At 39.4% G+C, this 20,193-nt stretch overlaps 1 protein-coding gene across 3 annotated transcripts in view; it reads right to left on the reverse strand.

Annotated features, from left to right (window-relative positions):
- EPHA5 (EPH receptor A5) overlaps nt 1-2,013 on the reverse strand; it is a 349,025-nt gene extending 347,012 nt beyond the window's left edge. For 2 of the 3 annotated variants that reach the window (XM_036335287.1, XM_036335278.1), the window contains exon 1: nt 116-2,013. In XM_036335287.1, coding sequence (XP_036191180.1) covers nt 116-296 — 181 coding nt within the window. In that variant the 5' untranslated portion in view covers nt 297-2,013. The remainder of the gene's footprint in view (nt 1-115) is intronic. The other variant, XM_036335295.1, reaches the window with a different exon arrangement.
- Nucleotides 2,014-20,193: the final 18,180 nt, after the last annotated feature.

Consider the following 20,193-nt stretch of genomic DNA (forward strand, 5'->3'; position numbering starts at 1 on the left):
TGTCCCCAGCAGCCGCGTCCAGCGCGCGCCGGCTCCCGCTCCCAGGCCCCGCCTCGCCCCTCCGCCAGGGTCGCCTCGGTCACCCCCAACCCCCCCCCCCCCCCCACTGCTCTACCTTCGTTGCTGGGACTGGCCAGGAGGGTCCGGAGCGCCGCGCACAGGAGAAGGCACGTCCAGAGGGGGGCCCTGCGGGGCGCGGAGTAGCAGCCGGCCAGAGAAGCAGGGGTGCTGGGAGAGTCAGCGCCGCGGTCCGGGGGCCGCCGGCGTCCCGCACCCCGGGGCCCCAAGCCCCGCATCTTCTCCCGGCTGCCTCCGCCGCTGCTGCCCCTCGCGTCTCAGTCCAGGGCTCCGGCCCCGCCGAGCGGGTGAGAGGCTGGCGGCTCCTCTTTCCCCGCGGGGGTCTTCGCCTCTCCGCACGCGGCTCCTGCCGACGCCGGGAGCGCGGATGCTCTGGGCTGGATGAAGTTTGCTTCCGACCCCTCTCTCCCTCCTCTCCGGTGGGGTTCAATGAAATACGAGTTGTGGTCGATAGTGCGGCTCTGGGCTGGACTCAAGGGTGTCCAGGAGGTCCCGCGCTCTGTTCCTTTGCCTCCCAGGAATGTTCCGGATTGCGGTCTTTTTGAATGCCCCCGGGAAAGATCAAAGCTGCTTCCCGGTCTTCAGGGCTGAAGCGGACGCGGGTATGGAAGACAAGTCATCTTAAATCGAGAAGAAATCCCCAGTAAAAAGAAGAAGCGGGGAATCTGGGTGGCTAAGGATAAAGGAAGGGAGTTGAGAAAATCCGGGGTGGGGGAACTAGGAGAGAGGCCAGCAAAGGACAGGAGCCAGAGTTCTAAGAGGCCGGCCGAGGGGAAGAGCTGCGGGCTGCGCTGCGGGCTGCCGCGGGGCGGGACTGGCGGCCGCGAGCCGGCTGGGGCGCCGAGCCGGGCGGCGGGGCTGCAGCGGTCTGCGCGGCTCGGGCAGGAGGCGTTGTGTGCGCGGCTGCGAGGCGAGGTGGCAACTGCACCGCACGGCGCGCTCCCGCTGTGTCTGGGGCTCCTGGCTCTCCGCCGCCTACCGGCTCTGCACCTCCCACCCCTCTCTCCTCCTCCTCCCAGCTCCCCCGCCCTCTGCTGCTGCCGGCAGAGCCCCGCCAGCGAGGATCTACTGTACGTGTGAGTGGCTGGGACGAAGTCACACACCCACGGAGGGAAGTCATCTGGCTGCTACCGTGGTGAGGGTTGCCTAGCGTTCTCCGGGAAAGGCGCGTCACCCTCCCAGGATAATGAGGGCGAAGCATCCTCCTGAGGTCTCCAGCGAGGACCCAGGCTCCCGGGAGGCGGAAGAGAAATCAGCCCCGGCTCAGTGCAGCCCCTGGAGAAGCGGGTTCCTTGGTTTGGCATTTTGCCTGCTGCCCGTCACAGGCTTGTGGCATCAACAAGCTGGTGGGAACATAGCCCCGCATTCGCAGGCTCCGCTGGTGGATGGCTCGTTTCTTGCACACCTATGTCGCTTACTGCTGCTCACCCTTTCTGTGCTTCCAATTCTTTTGCTGCTGGAATGGGATAATTAGTGAACGTTTCCTTCAGAAGTGAATGGTAGAATTTCTGAATTTAGACACCATTACTATGATTGAGATTCTGGGGAGTCCAAGAATTTGGCTTAATGAGATTTGTAGTGCACCAGGTATTTTAAGATGTGATGACTTAATTCATCAATTTCATTGATAGAATGTCTTAGTATCCGAGAAATTATATGATATGCAGGTCCATGTCATTAATTCTAATGAAACTGGCACGGGTCAAATCATTTCAGCTTTTTGAAAAATAATTATTTTAATTTCTCGTGTTCTACTGCATTGAGAGACTTATAAGTCATTATGGACAAAACCAACTTAAAACAATTAACTTTCTATGCTTCACCTCTATCTGTCGACTCTTGCTTTAATATTTTCTTCAATTTTCCATTAATTCTCTGAAAGAGATACCTCTAAAGGGCAATTTTAGTATACTGGCATAAAAAGAAAAAAGATTGCAAAGAAAGCAGTTACAAACAAGTGTGACTTCAGAAGAAAGGTATTTTGTTTCACTGGTGTGTAGTAACTATTGTAAAGGTTGGGCTTGCACTCACACCCAATAAAGGGAAGTCTGCTCACGGCTTTGACATCTAGAGTCCTGTTTGTCTGCACAAGACATTTCTCATAATCTTTAGCTGATGACATTTGCTTTTTTTGTTTAAATATTTGCAATAAAGATGTAAGAATAAAGCAGCAGAAAAGCAATTTTGTAAATACGTGGAGGCTCATCTTTCTTTCTTTCTTTTTCTGTTTTTACTGAAATATTTTGGCACCAGAAATCTAAAAGCTGCTTATTTCTATTACAATGTTGTCCATATGCATGAAACAAATTTAGAGGAATAACAGTGCATCAATCAATCATTCAGTTTGGCAAACAGCCTCACAGTGAAATGCAAAGTTAAGATTTATGTTTCCTTGTGAAGACCATTCAAGAAGTAAGCTCCTCCCCTTAAATTTATACATGAGTTATTTACAAATATCTAAACAGAATATCAAATACGTCATCTAAAGCCTCGGAATATATGAGAATGCTAATATTAGACATAGGCAGTTGAATGGGGTTTTCACATAGTTGCTTTCCTTCTATAGGCCTCAGTAACCTCATCAGTAAAATGAGAGATTGGGAATTGATCTTCCAGCTCCCTTCTCTCCCATATTTTTTGCATTTCTATATTATTACTCTGTCCATCTATCTCCAATTATGTGCTATTGACTACAAAATTACTCCATTTCTTCACAGCATAGCATTTAGTACTTCTACTACAAGGGCTTAAACTTTCTATTTCATTTTAGACTAAAACTGTAAATTCAGTGTCCTCTAAATTGCCTGTACCTCTCTGTCTTTACATCTGTCACTCCATTCTACATATTCCTAAAAAAAAAAAAAAAAAAAAAAAAAAAAAAAAAAAAAAAAAAAAAATCAACACCCTTCCCCGCTCCCCGCCCAACACACATCTCTCCTCTAAATCGTATCCTGTGGCCCCACCTGTGTGGCTCAGTGGATTGAGCATTGTCCCATGCACCAAGAAGTCACAGATTTGATTCCCCATCTGACAATGTTTCTCTATCTCTCTCTCCCTCTCCGTTCCTCTCTCTCTAAAATCAACAAAAACATATTTTAATAAAATTAAAAATAAATAAATCCTACCCAGTGTCCAAGGAGAGTCAAGACCAATCTTTTTCCAAAATGAGGTGACTTGGCTTTCCTCAAACTATCCACAGTTATGATTTAGGTAAATCAACACAACTGGCAATATTTTCTGCATTAAAAACTGGAACAAATCACCTAGCAATTATACGTATATATATTGACCTAAAGAGACAATTTAAACAAGGAATGTCAAAGAAAACCTGAAACACTGGTTTCATCACCATAATGATGCTGAGTAATTGTGTCATCTCCTACCCAAGATAGCTAAATCATTACATGACTGAGAATACAGAATGCAAAATGCTTTGTATTCTCCACCTTAAATGATAGCCACAATTCTCATGATTGTTCAATAATATTTATTACATATTTTTGAAAGAATGAACAGCTGTAAAACAAAGCTCATGTGACAGCAAAGGAAGTGATTTTTTTTTTTTGATCTAATGAGTATTCATCAGAAAATGTAATAGGTGGTTTGGCTTGGGCCTCAATCTCAAAGGAGATGCTATATTCGATCATATGATGATTTCTCGGCATGTAAATACTATTTAGCATACTTACATTGAACCATGGCATTATAGGAAAAGAAAAAAAAAATTGTTCCTTCATTCATACTTACTGCTTTGCACAAGAAAATACTACATCAGTCCTGGTTTGGATGTCATTGCTTGAATATCTCATTGTTTGGGATAAATGCTGTGGCCTCAAAATATGAAAGTTGTTGGTGTCTCCCTAGATCTCTGCTTGGATCTGGCTTTTGTACTAAGCTTTTGTGAAGAAAATATATTTAGAATCACCTTGAAAAGACACCTTGAAAGTTCACTACCCTATAAAAGGTATTATAATTAAGTTCAGTGTATTAATAAGCCTGAATATATCTTAACTAAATTCAAAGTAGAATAACAAAAACAATCATAATAAGCAGATGTGCTAGTACTTACTGAAGTTTTGCTATGTGTGAAGCATTATGTGATATTTTACATTAATTATTTTACTTAATGCTGACACTTCAGCCATGATGTCAGTGTAATTAATAGCCCCATGTTAATGATGAGAAGACCAAGGACATGAGATTAGATGAGCTGAGCAGTCTCACAGCTGGTAAAACATGGGAAATTAAACACATGGTGCTAACTCTATTTGAGAAAATTGTAACAGAATTAAAGAACAGATAACTAGATTTTCTCAAAACAGAAAAAGAGGACTACTCTAAAATTCTGCATTAACAAGAAAATTAATAGATTAAAATATTCAAATGTTCACGTTCATTTAAATCTGAAAGCAATTACACAAATAATAAAGTACAGGTCAAATAGGAGAAGAAAACAATAAATGAAGGATCCTAAATAAGCATAACCTGGAGAAAAAGACCATCTCACGCACACGAAAAAATGCACACAGTCTGCCTCTGTACAATGGAAACAATTGACCAAATCAAGGAAATAAGACTGAGGTGTGTTTTCCAATAATATTAACACAAAAAGATGGCACTAAGCCCATGTAAATCATGGTAGAAATCATAAACAATAGTTTTTACAAAACTAAATAAAATGCCCCAAACCAAAAAGCATTTTTTCTAAAATATTTTATAATGTTAGCAATTTTTTATGTAACTTTTAAATGTTTCTGTCCCTTAGTTACAATTTTTTAGGAGAATTTGGGGAAAAAATGAAAATAAAATTTTAACTAATGGTAGTTTAAATATGAAATTGTAAGATACCCTAGCCCGGTCAGTGTGGCTCAGTGCTTGAGCATCAACCTATGAACCAGGAGGTAATGTTTCAATTCCTGGTCAGGGCACATATCCGGATTGCAGGCTCTATCCCCAGTGTGGGGTATGCAGGAGGCAGCCTATCATTGATTCTCTCTCATCATTGATGTTTCTATCTCTCTCTCCCCCTTCCTTCCTCTCTGAAATCAATAAAAAATGTATTTTATAAAAAAGATATCCTAATGAAACTATGAGATACTTCATTGAAGTTAGATTTTCAGGTCTATGATTTGCTGAAGAGAATAGCTATATGATGATGTTAATTATTTTGATCCTAAAGGTAAAGGTTAACTAAAATATATTTAACTAATCCATAGCTCTCAAGTTCACAACCAAGATAATTCTAATATATTCATCATTTTATATGTTGCATTTTAATTTAATTACAGAAAACAAAATATTTTAAGTTTTGTTCATTGTTATTTTGTTCTTTTCAAATTTTTCTGATATAGGATAATTCCATTTTTATCTATTAATGTTAAATGTCATATAATTTAAACTTAATTAATTATAAAATAATTGACTATAGCATCTTAATACGTTAATGAGGGTTTAAATATATCAATTATTTCATTATTTAACAATACATTAAGTTATTGCTCATAAGAACTTCACTTATTAAATATGTTCATGTCATATTTGCACTCATTTTAGCTTCTTTTCTATGAATATTGAGAACAGAATAATCCCCTAATGCTCATGAGTATTAATAGAGACTTTTGTAGCAAAGAATAAAAAAACAAGATATTCAAATCGATTGCCATGAATCAAAGGACTGCAGATTTTCATCATTGTTGGTGGTAGTTGTATTCTTTAATCGTTCCTGCATGAATGTTCTAGGATTGCCGACCATGCAGCATAGGAAGAGGCCGAGGCTGCTGGAATGGATCAGGAGCCAAACTTCCCTGCGAGGAAGTTTTTTGGTTTTTGTTTGCCTCCAGCATGTTGGATAACTGGCACCTTGTGAAGATGTGGACACTGAAATAATGAGGACTCTCAGGGCTGAAAAAATAGGGAGAGTTTCTGCAGAAGAGTCCCAAGACTAAGGTGATACACTGTGAAACTGACTCACTTCACATAAAACTTCACTGATTCTACCTCATCTTCCGGAATCCCGTAGTATACAGTGATGGGTGGTAAATAGGCTGTAATATATTTTATATTCAAAATGAGGTTTTTATTAAATTCAGTGCAGATGCTGGCTTAAAATTTATAAATAAGCTACTCATACAAGAATTTATCATCTCTATATATAAAAGACTAAGTGACTGAACAACTGGTTGACTGGTCACTATGATGAACACTGACCACCAGGGGGCAGACCTCAACGCAGGAGCTGCCCCCTGGTGGTCAGTGCGCTCCCACGCAGGAGCGCCACTCAGCTAACTGATGGGCACCAGACTCAGGGCTCACAGCTGGTGAGCGCCACTGTGGTGTGTGAGCATCTCCAAATCGGGACTGACTAGGTGCAAGCCTGTGGCAGGCACAGCAGGGCCAGGATGAGCGGGAGCAGCAGGCAGGAGCAGCATGTGGCATTGGACTGCCGGTTTCGGCCTGATCCCTGCAGGCCACACCAAGGGACCCCATCGATGCATGAATCCATCCACCGGGCCTCTAGTATCATATAACTATCTATAATTTGCTAGAAGTAAGCTGATATATTTGCTCAATAGCATAAGTTAAAAAAGAACATATATGTAAACAGGGTTTTTGTTTTGTTGTGTTGTGTTTTTGTTTGTTTTTAAAGAGAGAGGAAGGGAGAGGGAGAAAGAGAAACATCAAGGAGAAACACATGCTCTGACTGGGAATGGAACCAGCAACCATGCTCAATCAACTGTCCCACACTGGGTTTTGATAATACTTTTGTTAATTGTCCATGGAACAGGCTTCTGGGAAAATTTGTCAATTATAATCTCATATTCTGTTGGTGGAAAATGAATCTGGAACATCTTTTATAGGATGGTTTCACAGTATCAAGTGCCTTTAAAATGTGGGTACTTTTACATCCAGCAATAATACTTTTTTAAAAATTTTAGGACAACAAGATGGCAGCATAGGTAAATGCCTGTACTTGCTGCTTCCCAAAACCACATCAAAATTACAACTAAAATACAGAATAACCATCATCTGGAACTGCTGGAAAGCTGGCTAAATGGAAGTCCTACAAATAGAGAAGTAAAGAAGAAAGCACACGGAGACTGATAGGAGGTGCAGAGGCGCCAAACGAGCTGGTATGGTACCCACATGCACCACTTTTTTAATAGGGAGGGAGATAATCTCTGCGGAGGCCATCCGGAGGGGCAAGGAGTGCCAGCCCCACACCAGATCCCCAGCCCAGGGTCCCAGAGCTGGGAAAAGAAGTCCCTCTGGGCAGTAAGAACTAGGGGCTGTAAAAACCAGTGTGGATTGGGGCTCAGTGACACAGAGGCCACTGGAATCCCAGCTGTTCTTCTTAAAAGGTTGGCATCATGAACTGAAATTACAAGGTCCCACTTCCTCTGAGCTCCAGCACCAGGGTGAGCCTCTGGGGAACACAGACACATACGAGGAGGAACTGGATTATCTGGCATTGGGGCAGGAACTCCTGGGCAGCTTTCTCCCGGACAGAGGTGCTCGCAGGGATCATGGTTCCTATGCTGGGACCTCCCCAGTGACAGAGCTGACTGCCAGGCATTTATGTGTGCTCTTCCCTAGTGATTCCCTAAGACAGGGCCTCATCCAATTTACAACCCCATCCAAGCTGTGAGCAGCAGCTTTTGCATATAAATGGCCTGTCCTTGCTCAGGCTACAAGCTCTCAAAGAAGCTGCAGCTGGGTCATAGAGCCCCAAATCTATCAATAATAGGCCCAAGACCCAGAACCAGCACCAGCACCAGCACCAGCACCAGCCTTCCTTGCTTAATAGCTGGGCCTGGTCTGGGCACTTCCAAACTGACACAAACAGAAGGAATCTGCAGATCTCTCTGTAGCTTCTGCTGGGTGGCCCCAGGCAGTGGCTGACTTTGCACCTCCCTAGAGTCCCAAAAGCCAGTGTACCCAGTGGCTAGTGTCAGACCATATTACAACTCCACATATCCAAGGAGCATTATGGGGGTATCAGAAAAAGAGAGAAAGCAAGATATTGAAAATCTATTTGAAGAAACAATGACAGAAAACTTCCCCTACCTGGTGAAAAAAATAGACTTAAAGTCCAGGAATCACAGAGAATCCCAAACAAGAGGAACCCAAAGAGGGCAACACCAAGACACATCATAATTAAAATGCCAGGGCTAAAGACAAAGAGAGAATCTTAAAAGCAGCAAGAGAAAAGCCCCCTCCCAGCCAGGAAAGAGGAAGCAGGAAACAGGAAGGCAGGGAGGCCTGGAGGACTGCTGAGAAAAACAAAGAGAGACAGAGACTGGGTGAGATCAGGCCTGCAGGGGAAAGCAGTTGGGGGCGAGATCAGGCTGGCAGGGGAGGGCAGTTAGAGGTAATCAGACAGGCAGAGGCTGTTGGGGATGAGATCAGGCCGGCAGGGGAGGGCAGTTTGGGGCAATCAGGCAGGCAGGCAGGCAGAGGCAGTTAAGAACGAATGAGCTATTAATATACCTTAGGGGAGATCAGGGAGGCAGGCAGAGGCAGTTAGGGGTGATCAGGCAGGCAGGCAGGTGAGTGGTTAGGATCCAATGGTCCCCAGGTTGCAAGAAGGATGTCCCTGATTGGAGAGGGTGCAGGCTGGGCTGAGGGACACCCCCCCCCCACCGTCCCCGTGCATGAATTTCGTGCACCGGGCCACTAGTGTTTACATAATAACATATTTATAATACAAAGTGAAAACCAAGAAAATGACATTGGCACAATTTATAGAGCTTATTCACATTTCTACAGTTATAATTGCACTAATTTGCTGATGTGTTTTTGTATATCTGCATGGACTTCTATGCAATTTTATTACATGTGTATGTATCCTGTGTAATCTCCAGGAAAATCAAGATATTCATCACCAAAATATTTCCTTATGTGTATGTATTTACAGGCATATGTATCCCTCCACCCCTAGCTTCTGGAACCCACTATTAAATTATCTTCTATGTTGTTATGCTATTTCTTAAATGGGATTACATAAATAGGATTATGTTGTATGCACTCATTATGAATATATTTTTTTCATTTAGTAAAATTTCCTTGAGGTTTATCCAAGTTTTTGCTATATTAATAGCTCATTCGTTCGTATTGCTGGTTAGTATTCCATGGCTATACCCTTTTGTTTAACCATTTACCCATTGAAGGACATTGGGTAGTTTCTACCTTGTGACTATCACAAATAACTGCTATGAACATTTGTGTACCAGTTCCTGGGTGAAAATACGTTTCATATCTTTGGATAAAATGCCCAAAAGTACAATTGTTGGGCCATATGACAAGTCAATTTTTATCATTATTTTTTAGTGATATCTGGTTTATTGCTATTCCGATTATATCACTAACTTATCCAACAAAAACAGGACAAATCAGATCCAACTGTATAATAAGTACCTTTTTAAAGGAAAATATTAGGTTGCACAAAAATATTTAAATGTACACAAAATAGCAGATGATATAGCAATGGAATATTGAATAAATAAATTCAGAAAATCAAATAAATATCTTATATAAGTTCTACAACATATTTATGTATTTAAACTTTAAGGATCTTATAAATAGATAACTAAATTTCTTAAAATATTAGCTATATAAACTTTTACTTCTTTGGTATATTCAAAATATATTCTTGAATCTCATTCTCTCTCCTTAAAATTTTTTTACACTCTTAAAGCATATTCCAGTACCCAAATATGTAATTCATATCACTTCATCCCAAACTGACATTTCAAAAGATGAGTTCAAATACATTTGCAGAGATATTTTTTAGTTCATTCAAGCTGAGCAGTACTTCTTATCTTTTGAAATGTCAGGTGGCTGGTCTGAGGAATATGGAAACAGATATCTTTTTAAGCAGCATCACACATTTGTAGAATTATGACTTGGTTTCTCTAAGCAAACTATTGGAAAATCATTACTTATTTGTGTGCAGACATTTTTCTTTTCTGGGGGGGGGGGTGGAGAGCAATGTAAAAGAAGAAAATCAACCATTTTAATTAATTTGTATTGGGAGTTTGACTTGAAGTCCCTTTTTTTTTTTAATATTTTTCATTTTGGATTTTCTAATCCAGTGGTTCTCAACCTTCCTAATGCCATGACCCTTTAATACAGTTCCTCATGTTGTGGTGACCCTCAACCATAAAATTATTTTCATTGTTACTTCATAACTGTAATTTTGCTACTGTTATGAATCATAACATAAATATCTGATATGCAGGATGTATTTTCATTGGTAGATTAAAACTTTCATTTTCATGTAGTACTGTAGTACTATAAAAATCAAAGAACTCCATGATGTAGAACAAATATTTTAATAGAATATTTGAAATTTATATTTGACATTAAAATGTTTTTAAAATTTCAAGCCACATACAATATTTATATACTCTTAACCCCATATGAATGTTTATAGCTTCTATATTTGCCATATTTGCTTAAAATTATTATAGGGATGAGTTTGTGCATTATATGAATATAGCTGATTGAAGATCTGTGTACACTTTAGATTGCCTCTGAAACGATTAAAATTACTAATAAAGAGATTACATTCAAAAAACAAACACAGTGTCATAAGGAGCAAGAGAACAAGAAAGGAGACAGCAAAAAAATATTTTGGAAGATGAACTGAAAATGGATAATTGATAAATAAGAAATCCAAGAAAAGTTGAATCCTAAATCAACAGGTACAACACTAATTAGCAGTCTGATTTTTATTATGAGTTCCAAGAAGGCTCTGAAGCTTATGGCAGTAGACAGCTCTCATGGTGGAATGATGGAATAAAAACATGAATTTGGTTGAAGTGTGTTTTAAAAATAATTGGTTTCCCAGTCTCCTAGTCTATGTAGTTAAGTGCGCTGCCCTCTTCCTTACCTCACTCAATCCTGGAGTTTTATTCTCTGAAAAAAGTAAAACAAAAGCCTCCGTTCTCTCTCTCTCTCTCTCTCTCTCTCTCTCTCTCTCTCTCTCTCTCTCTCAAAAGGGAGGGAGGGAGAGAGAGAGAGAGAGAAACATCAATATTAGAGAGACACATTGATTAGTTGCCTCCCACAAGCCTCCTGACTATGGCCAGGGATGGAACCTGCAACCAACTTGAAACAACATTGATCACTTTTCAGTTGCTATAAATCTTGGAACTGGGCACAGCTTAGCTGTATTATGTGGTTCAGGGTCCCTCAGAAGCTGACATCAGGTGTTGGATAGAATTATAGTCATTTCAATCCTTAACTGGCAAAGGATTTTCTTTTAAGCTCAGTCACTTTCTTGTTGGCAGGATTGTGTTTCCTGTAGGCTCCTAATCAGAGGCTATCCGCAGTTCCTTGCTGTGTGAATCACTTCAACATTACATCATGCTTCATCGAAGTGAGCAAGTCAAGAAGGCGAAAGAGTACACAAGTAAGATAAGAGTTATAATATTTTACAATCTAATTTCAGAAATTATATTCTATCACCTTTGCCTATTCATGAGAAGAAAGTCACTAGGTCAAACCAACCCACATTCAAGAGGAAGGGACTTCACAAGGATACAGAAGTGTGCCCACCACCATGACCAACACCAGATCTGTCAACCTTCCTTGCCCACTTAGCTTTGAATCCAGGAAAAGGAACAAGACATAAATATGGAGCAGTAAACAAACAAACAAACAAAAAACTTTTGAAAATTAAATGTATATGACTGAAATGAAAAATTCAATAAAAGTTTGATTAGACAGAGAAGAAAATGAAGCAAAGAGTAAAAAAACCTAGGATACTGCAGAGTGACTCTAAGAAATTCAGAGGACTTATCAGAAGGTCAGACATTCTCAAATAATAATTCCAGAAATAGAGAAAAGAGAGTGAAAGAAAATCAGCAAAGAAATAATTAAAATAAACATCTGAAAATAAAAGACACAAGTTTACATATTGAAAGTCACATACCACATGATGTAAAATAGATAAAAACAGACTAATTCAAAAGCATATTGACATGACATTTTATAACAATAACGAAAAAGAGGAGAGTCTATTAGCTTCTAGAAAAAGCGAAAAACAATGCAAAAAATTCAGACAGAAAGAGTTAGTAATCAGAATAAGTTTAAGTGTGTGAATAACAACACTGGATAATAGAATAACATGAAGCAATGTCTTCAAAATTCAACAGAAAAAATATTTCCAACTTTGACTCTTTATATACAGCTGAATTAATAAATTTATAAATTATAAATTTATATTTCTTAGTACTTCTCATTCAACCATTCCTAAGAAGTTACTCGATGATGTGCATTACCAAACTAAGCATATAAGCCAAGAAATAATTATAGAAAATATGTCTCCAGCACTGAAATAAAGAAGACTAGAATTCTCAGAATATGTTCAGGAATTATCCCAAGATGAGATCTGTATTCCAGGCATGGAGGGTATACAGTCCTCATTGAAGAGATCAGAAAGTTTTTAGAAAGATTCCTTTTAGAAGATACAATTTACAGAATGGTTGATGCGTATTAATGCAAGAAGAATAATATAATTAGCAAATAAATTGTGGTTATTTTAATAATAGGTAGAAAGAAAAAGTTATTTAGGGAAAACAAAGTTTTAAGAAAGATACAGGTAATCATATGATTATCTCTTGAATGACCTGTCAATAGCATTCACACAGTGATAAAATTGCAAATGGTGAATGTAGATCTAATAATACTTTTGATAAATAGGAGTGATGAGAGGCTGTAATGGAATGGTTACAGAGAGGAATGATGGAAGAGAATTAATTCCTTATCTTTATAATTTCAAAATCAATAGGTATTGTATAAATCTTAAAAACTTGATATGCTAAAGTATGTTTATTTAGAGATATATTGTTATATACAAAATAATGAGTTAAAAGAGTCAAAATGGTTGATTTGGAGATGGAGGTGTCAAGGACAGAGATAGTGAACACTGCTTTATCAATAAATTTTATAGACCTAACTAGAGGCCTGGTGCATGAAATTCATGCATGAGGGGCTGTGTTCCTCAACATGGCCTGCACCTTCTCCAATCTGGGACCTCTTGGAGGATGTCCAACTGCAGGTTTAGGCCCAATCCCTGCAAACTGGCAGTCAGACATGCCTCTCACAACCCTGGACCACTGGCTCCTAACCGCTCACCTGCCTGCCTGATTGCCCCTAACTACTTCTGCCTGCCAATCTGATCACCCCCTAACCCAGGGGTGGGCAAACTTTTTGATTCGAGGGCCACAATGGGTTCTTAAACTGGACCGGAGGGCCAGAACAAAAGCATGGATGGAGTGTTTGTGTGAACTAATATAAATTCAAAGTAAACATCATTACATAAAAGGGTACGGTCTTTTTTTTCAATAGTTTTATTCATTTCAAACGGGCCGGATTCGGCCCCCTGGCCGTAGTTTGCCCATGGCTGCCCTAACCGCTCCCCTGCCAGTCTGATTGCCCCCAACTGCCCTCCCTTGCTGGCCCAATCACCCTCAACTGCCCTCCCCTGCCAACCTGTGTGCACCCATCTTGTGGTGGCCATATAGTGGTGCTCATTTTGTGACGATGTCGCTACCTAGGCTTTTATTAGTATAGATGTGTTTTTAAATTATGAACATGTATAACTTTAACTAAAATTATTACTATAGTTAGTATGGCCTTAAATATTTTTCAAAATATTTAACATATGTAACATTCATCAATTTGTAATTTTATATATATATATATATATATATATATATATATATATATATATGAATCACTGATCAGCTGCCTCTTGCATGCCTCCCACATGGGATCGAGCCCGCAACCCAGGTATATGCCCTGACCAGGAATTGAACCATGACCTCCTGGTTCACTGAACAAAGCTCAACTACTGAGCCATGCCAGCTGGGCATCAATTTGTATTTTTAATGTCAGCATTATATTTTCAGTTTTATACATGTCAATAAATGTGCATCTCATTCCATTATATACTTTTTCAGTTATGTAGTTTTATAGTGTTCTGATACACTAGAGGCCCAGTGTATGAAATTCGTGCACTTGGAGGGGGGGTCCCTCAGCCTGGCCTGTGCCCTCTCACAGTCCAGGAGCCCTCAGGGGATGTCCAACTGACAGCTTAGGCCTGCTCCCCATGGGGAAAATGCTCCCCATGGGCCTAAGTCCGGGAGTTGGACATCCTTAGCACTGCCACAGAGGCAGAAGAAGCTCCTGCCACTGCCACTGTGCTTGCCAGCCTTGAGCCTGGCTTCTGGCTGAGCAGCGCTTCCCTGTGGGAGCATACTGACCACCAGGGGGAAGCTCCTGAGTTGAGCATCTGCCCCCTGACAGTCAGTGCACATCATAGTGACTGGTCAACTGGTCGACTGTCTGCCCCTTGGTGGTCAGTGCACATCATAGCAAGTGGTTGAGCAGCCTTAGCATATCATTAGCATATTATGCTTTGATTGGTTGAATGGCCAACCAGATGACTGGACACTTAGCATATTAGGCTTTTATTATGGGTTAATGAACAATTTACTTATCTATTTTTTTCACCACTAGCAATGTAATGAAGACTCTTGCACATGCTTTGTGAGAATTTGTCTAAACTTATATACTTAGTAATGGAACTGAAGGATTTAATATAAGGTTAAGAATAAATTTTTAACAAGATATCACCAACTTGTTCTTTATAATATTTGTAAAATTTTTCAATTGAAATAGTCCAAATTTGGCAAGGGCTGCATGCTGCTGTTTCCTCTCCAAAGAGAGGAAGAAGTTCTCCCTTGACAACTGATTTCTTGGTAAACTGTTCACTTACTTGATTGTTAAATTTCTATAGTGCTTTTTCTCTAAAGATTTCATGGGATTTTATGTTTTTATTCATTTCTTTTCTATGCAACAATAAATGCAGGAGGACAGTGAAATGAAATCAATAGAGGTTTAATAGAAAAATGATTGTGAATTAAAACTTTGAATACCAGCAAAGATATTGTTCATGTGTGAATGAAACATTCAGAGTCTTCTATAGACTCAAAATAATAACAAATATGTTTTCCTCAAACATTTTTCTGAAAATTTTTTCCATGTCACCAAGAGATAAACAAAAGATGAGCTAAAGAATAGCTATAAACATTTAACAGCTGAAAATCAAGATTAAATGCATAAAACTATGAATGTCTATGAGAAAGGGTAGGGTTTCAGTAGATGTATGTAAATAACTAATGCAGTTGTAAGTCCAAAATAAAGTGTTTATGTCTAAAAATATTTGCAAGATAATTGCTTTAAATATGGGGCTTGTCACCTCAAGATAAATGAAATAAAAACTGGAAAAAAATACTAAGAAAGTAATGCAAGGAAAATGAGTAAAAGGATCTACAAATAAACAGTTTAACATTAATAATAATATAACTAGATTTTTAAAACAAATGTTAAAATCTAAGTAGTTGAATTGAATTAGCACCCTAATTTTTAAAGCACTACAGAAAGAAGTCAGTAAACCAAAAGATGGAACAAAAAGGAACTCCTAAAAAACATTGAACAAAATTAAACATTGGGCTGAATATAATTTTATGGAAATAAATATGAGCAGCTTAAATTCTTTGATTACATGTTCAGATATGCAAACTGAGTAACAGGGGAAACTATTTCATGTTTTTGGTTCATGGATGATTTCTTGGAGGAAATGCTCTTCCAAACAAAATCTGAGGGATAAGGAAGCTTGAAAAAGATTTAGATAATATTTGAAATGATGGAAATGGAAGCAAAAATGATAAATACAAAAAGATGTTAATGATGGGATGGAATGTAATATCCTTTGGACTTCTCTTCCTGTGGAATCCTTCTGATTCTATCGTAAGCTGCTCAAATATCACTAGGCATTCAAGCATTTATCAGTAGGCCACAAAATGGATGACTCTCTTCCCTTGCAGTTTTGTATTTCTTCCAAGGTAGCACTTAGACTTGGTGGTACTAATGACTCTTTCCTGCACTAAATAAAGTCTCTCATGACAGAAAACATGCACGAGTAATTTTTGTTGCCAATGTCTAGAATGAACTGAGATGAATATATATTTAAGCCATGTTTATGGTTTGTGTCAGGTTGAATTTTTAAAATAATCTTAGCCTCCTTATTCATAGGTAATAACTTTTTTGAAAATATATTTTTATTGATTTTAGAGAGGAAGGAAGAGGGAGAGAGAGTTAGAAATGAAAAGAAAATGCATAAAAGAATCTAAAAACAGTTTAATATTAATAGTAATATAACTAGATTTTTTAAACAAATGCTAAAATTTAATTAGTTGAATTGAAGGTAGCACCCTAATTTTTAAAGCACTACAGACAGAAGTCAGTAAACCAAAAGATGAAACAAAAAGGAATCCCCAAAATACATAGAACAAGGCATTGAGAGAGAATCAATGATCATCTGCCTCCTACACACCCCCACTGGGGATCGAGTCCATAACCCCTGCATGTGCCCTGACATAGAATCGAACTGTGGTCTCCTGGTTCATAGATTGACACTCAACCTGTCAGCCATTTTGGCCAGGCAAAGTAATAACTTTTCATAAATTATCATTCTTTGTGATTTTGTGATAATCACTCTACGTTAGAATTGTGTCTGATTCATACATCCTTGAATGAGTTAGGAATGTTTTCAAACTCTAAAATCATGGTATATTTACTTGAAAAATGCTGATTTTTAAGTATCTTTGCATTTGAAGACTAGCAGATTTGCATCTAGTAACTAAATACACAGCATTTACCCCTGTTCTTTATGTTTTCCCATCTTCTTACTAAACAGTCTTTAAAGGGTTGTATTTTGGAACAGTAGCAAACTATAAGAAACACAGTTTGAGGCCAAATGCTTTACATCTTTTTATCAGTATGAGAAAATTATCAAAGTCAATATGATATCAAAGAGTAAACCTAGATTAGTACTTGGATATGGTTTTATGTTGGGCTTTTATTTCATGGAATATGCTTTTCATTCTAGCATAATGAAAAACTTTTGATAATATCTCCAATTACCAATTTTAAATAGAAGTCTAAATTGCAAAACAAAAAGGAAAAAAATAGCAATACTTGTTTTAGTTTAGAGTAACTAAAATCAGTTTTACTATTTTATTTAAGTAAAAATAAAACTTTTTGTTAATAATATATTTAGAAAGACAAGTATTATATTCTAATGAACCTCTGTGCATGAGTATAATTACTATTTGAACTTGCACACAACTAATGGTAAAATTGATATAACTGTATTTGCAAGTGTGGCTGAAAAAGCTCAATGCCTCATGAAGAACCATTTTCAAAATTTTAACAAGTATTTTCTATATCCATTTCTAGAACTGGACTTTTTTATTGTTTTCACGTCAGTTTCAGCTTCAATTTTATAACCCAATGTATTCACATGTGCCCTATCTTGAGAATGGCTAATTAGGGCAGACAAATTCATCTATTCATTCTGACTCAATTTCAGGTGTTGAGAAGTTCTAAGTTGTGTGAATTTTGCTTTGAGTTGTTTGGCACTTTCTTTATATTCTTTCTGGACTGCAGTTCTCAAATCTGAAATAAGGAACTCCACTGGAAGACATTACCGATACCCACTGATCATATTAAAGCACACTGGTATTTCAGGGCATGCAAACTCTAGAAATGAAGTATGGCTAATTTGGTCAGCCATGAAATAAAAATAGTAATTGTTTCATGTTTGTTACCCTGAAGCATATAGAGTAATGGGAATGTTATCACTAAATTGAACACCTGACCAGAGCTGTAGGACACACTTGCAAAAAAATCTTAAATACAAACTGCATCTGTGAAGGAATTGCTAAATTTAGCTATGGCCAACCTGTAAGATTGGAGATTGTTTGTTTCTGCAGAGGGCTCTGCTTCTCTGAGGTAAAAATGCCAGCTTGACACAAATATGTATTCAGCTCAGGACTAAAATATTTTGGAAGTTCTGTTGAAATTTACATTGACTAAGAAATGTTGCTGGGAAATGACTCATCCTAAAAGAAAATCGTGCCTACATATCTTTTAATCTTTATACTCAGTTGTTCCAAATATTATTGTCTTTAATTATTTAGATAAATTACTTAAAAATCATGTAATTTACACTACGTACACATGCAGAATAGCATAACTATGTTGTCATAAGCATCATTAGTAATAGACTGGCCCCAAACCTTACTGCTTCTTTTATATTTGCCATTTAGTGAAAAACAGAGAGAGAAAATACTAATGATAAAATTTCTAGATAGGTAGCTAATGAGCAATTGTTTGACAGTTTTTAATTAGATAACATAGAAAAGTTAGCATTAACATTTTCTGCAGACCAGTGGCCCCAAAGATTTTTTTATAACATATCCCATCATTAAAATATTTTTGGACAAATACACCAAAATATGTTTACTTATTTATTTATTTAAACATACTTCTTTACTAATGCATCATGTATAATCTAAACCATTATAAAATGCAGACTTTAAAATAATTAAAAACTCTTTTAAAGATTTTATTAACTACAGTAGAGGCCAGATGCATGAAATTCATGCAGGGTAGGAGGGGGTTCCCTCAGCCTAGCCTGCACCCTCTCCAATCTGGGACCCCTTGGGACATGTCCCACCACTAGTTTAGGCTCGATCAAATAGGGATCTGGCCTAAACCGGCAGTCGGACATCCCTTTGGCAATCTGGAACTGCTGGCTTCTAACTGCTCACCTGCCTGCCTGCCTGATTGCCCCTAACCTTTCTGCCTGCCTGCCTGATCACCCCTAACTGCCCTCTCTTGCTAGCCTTATCTCGCCCCGAACTGCCCTCCCCTTCCAGCCTGGTTGCACCCAACTGCCTGATCTCCCCCCCAGTGGCCCTTCCCTGCCAGCCTAATTGCCACCAACTGCCCTCCCCTGACAGATTGATTTCGACCCCAACGGCCCTCCCCTGCCAATCTGAATAGCTCCTAACTGCCTCTGCCTGCCTCATTGCCCTCCCCTGCCAGCCTAATCTCTCCCCAACTGCCCTCCCCTGCCAGCCTGTTTGCCCCTAATCCCCTGCTGGCCTGATCTCGCCCCTAACTGCCTCTGCCTTGGCCCCCACCACCATGGCTTTGTCTGAAAGGAAGTCGGATGTCCAGAAGATGGCAGTCGACCTGGTCTAATTAGCATATTACTCTTTTATTAGTATAGATAGATTATATAGGATAGGATTGCTTAAATGGGGGGTGGGGAAGCCTTTTTCAGCAGGAGGAGATGCTCTTAGCAGATAAAAACACATAATTCCTATATCTGGACTGATAGCCAACCATATGTACTATACTACCAAAGCAGTCATTAAAAAATTGAACTGCTTTCTTACACCTTACACCAAATAGCTGTGCCCTTAAAACCCCTCCTCAGCCTCCACCTTAGGTTCTGCCTTCGTAGTTCACCCAGATTAGGTTCTGATTGGTCAGTTTCTATGCCAGTCAGCATCAAAAGCTCTGCCTCCTAGGCAGCCATTGGCTCCTCGCACTTCACCCAGATTAGGTTTTGATTGATCAGTTTCTATGCCAGTCAGAGTCAAAAGCTCGGCTTCCCAGGCAGCCATTTGTTCCTGGCACTTCATCCAGATTTGGTTCTGATTGCCTGGTTTCTATGCCAGACAGCATCTCCGGGCCTATCTCTGGGCCTGATCAAAGAGGCAGGGCTGATCGCCAGCCCCCGCGGGAGGCCTAGAGAGAAACAGAGGCGCCCCTGCTGGTGAAGCCAGGAGAGAAAGAGAGAGGCAAGGGCTGATCAACAGAGGCTGCAGATCAGACCCTGCCTCTCTCTTTGCAGGCCTCTCTCTGGACCTAATCTGCAACCCCTCAGCAAGCAGTGCTGGATCGCTGCCCCGGAACCAGCTGCAGTCAGTGCTGGGTTGCCAGCACTGACTGACGGTGTTAGGTCTAGCCTTTGGTCTTTATGGACCCTGGATCTTTATACACACACACACACACACACACACACACACACACACACACACATATATACATTAATACTTCAAACTGTCCTTTTGATGATTTAGCAACTTTTTGCTGACTTCTTGTCATGTCAGTTTTGAACATCACTGTCTTTATCTTGCTGTGTGGCCTACTACAAGATTGAACTCAATTGATAAGTATCAGTTCTGC

This window comes from Myotis myotis, unplaced genomic scaffold, assembly GCF_014108235.1.
Source record: "Myotis myotis isolate mMyoMyo1 unplaced genomic scaffold, mMyoMyo1.p scaffold_m19_p_1, whole genome shotgun sequence".
Taxonomy (NCBI): Eukaryota; Metazoa; Chordata; class Mammalia; order Chiroptera; family Vespertilionidae; genus Myotis; species Myotis myotis.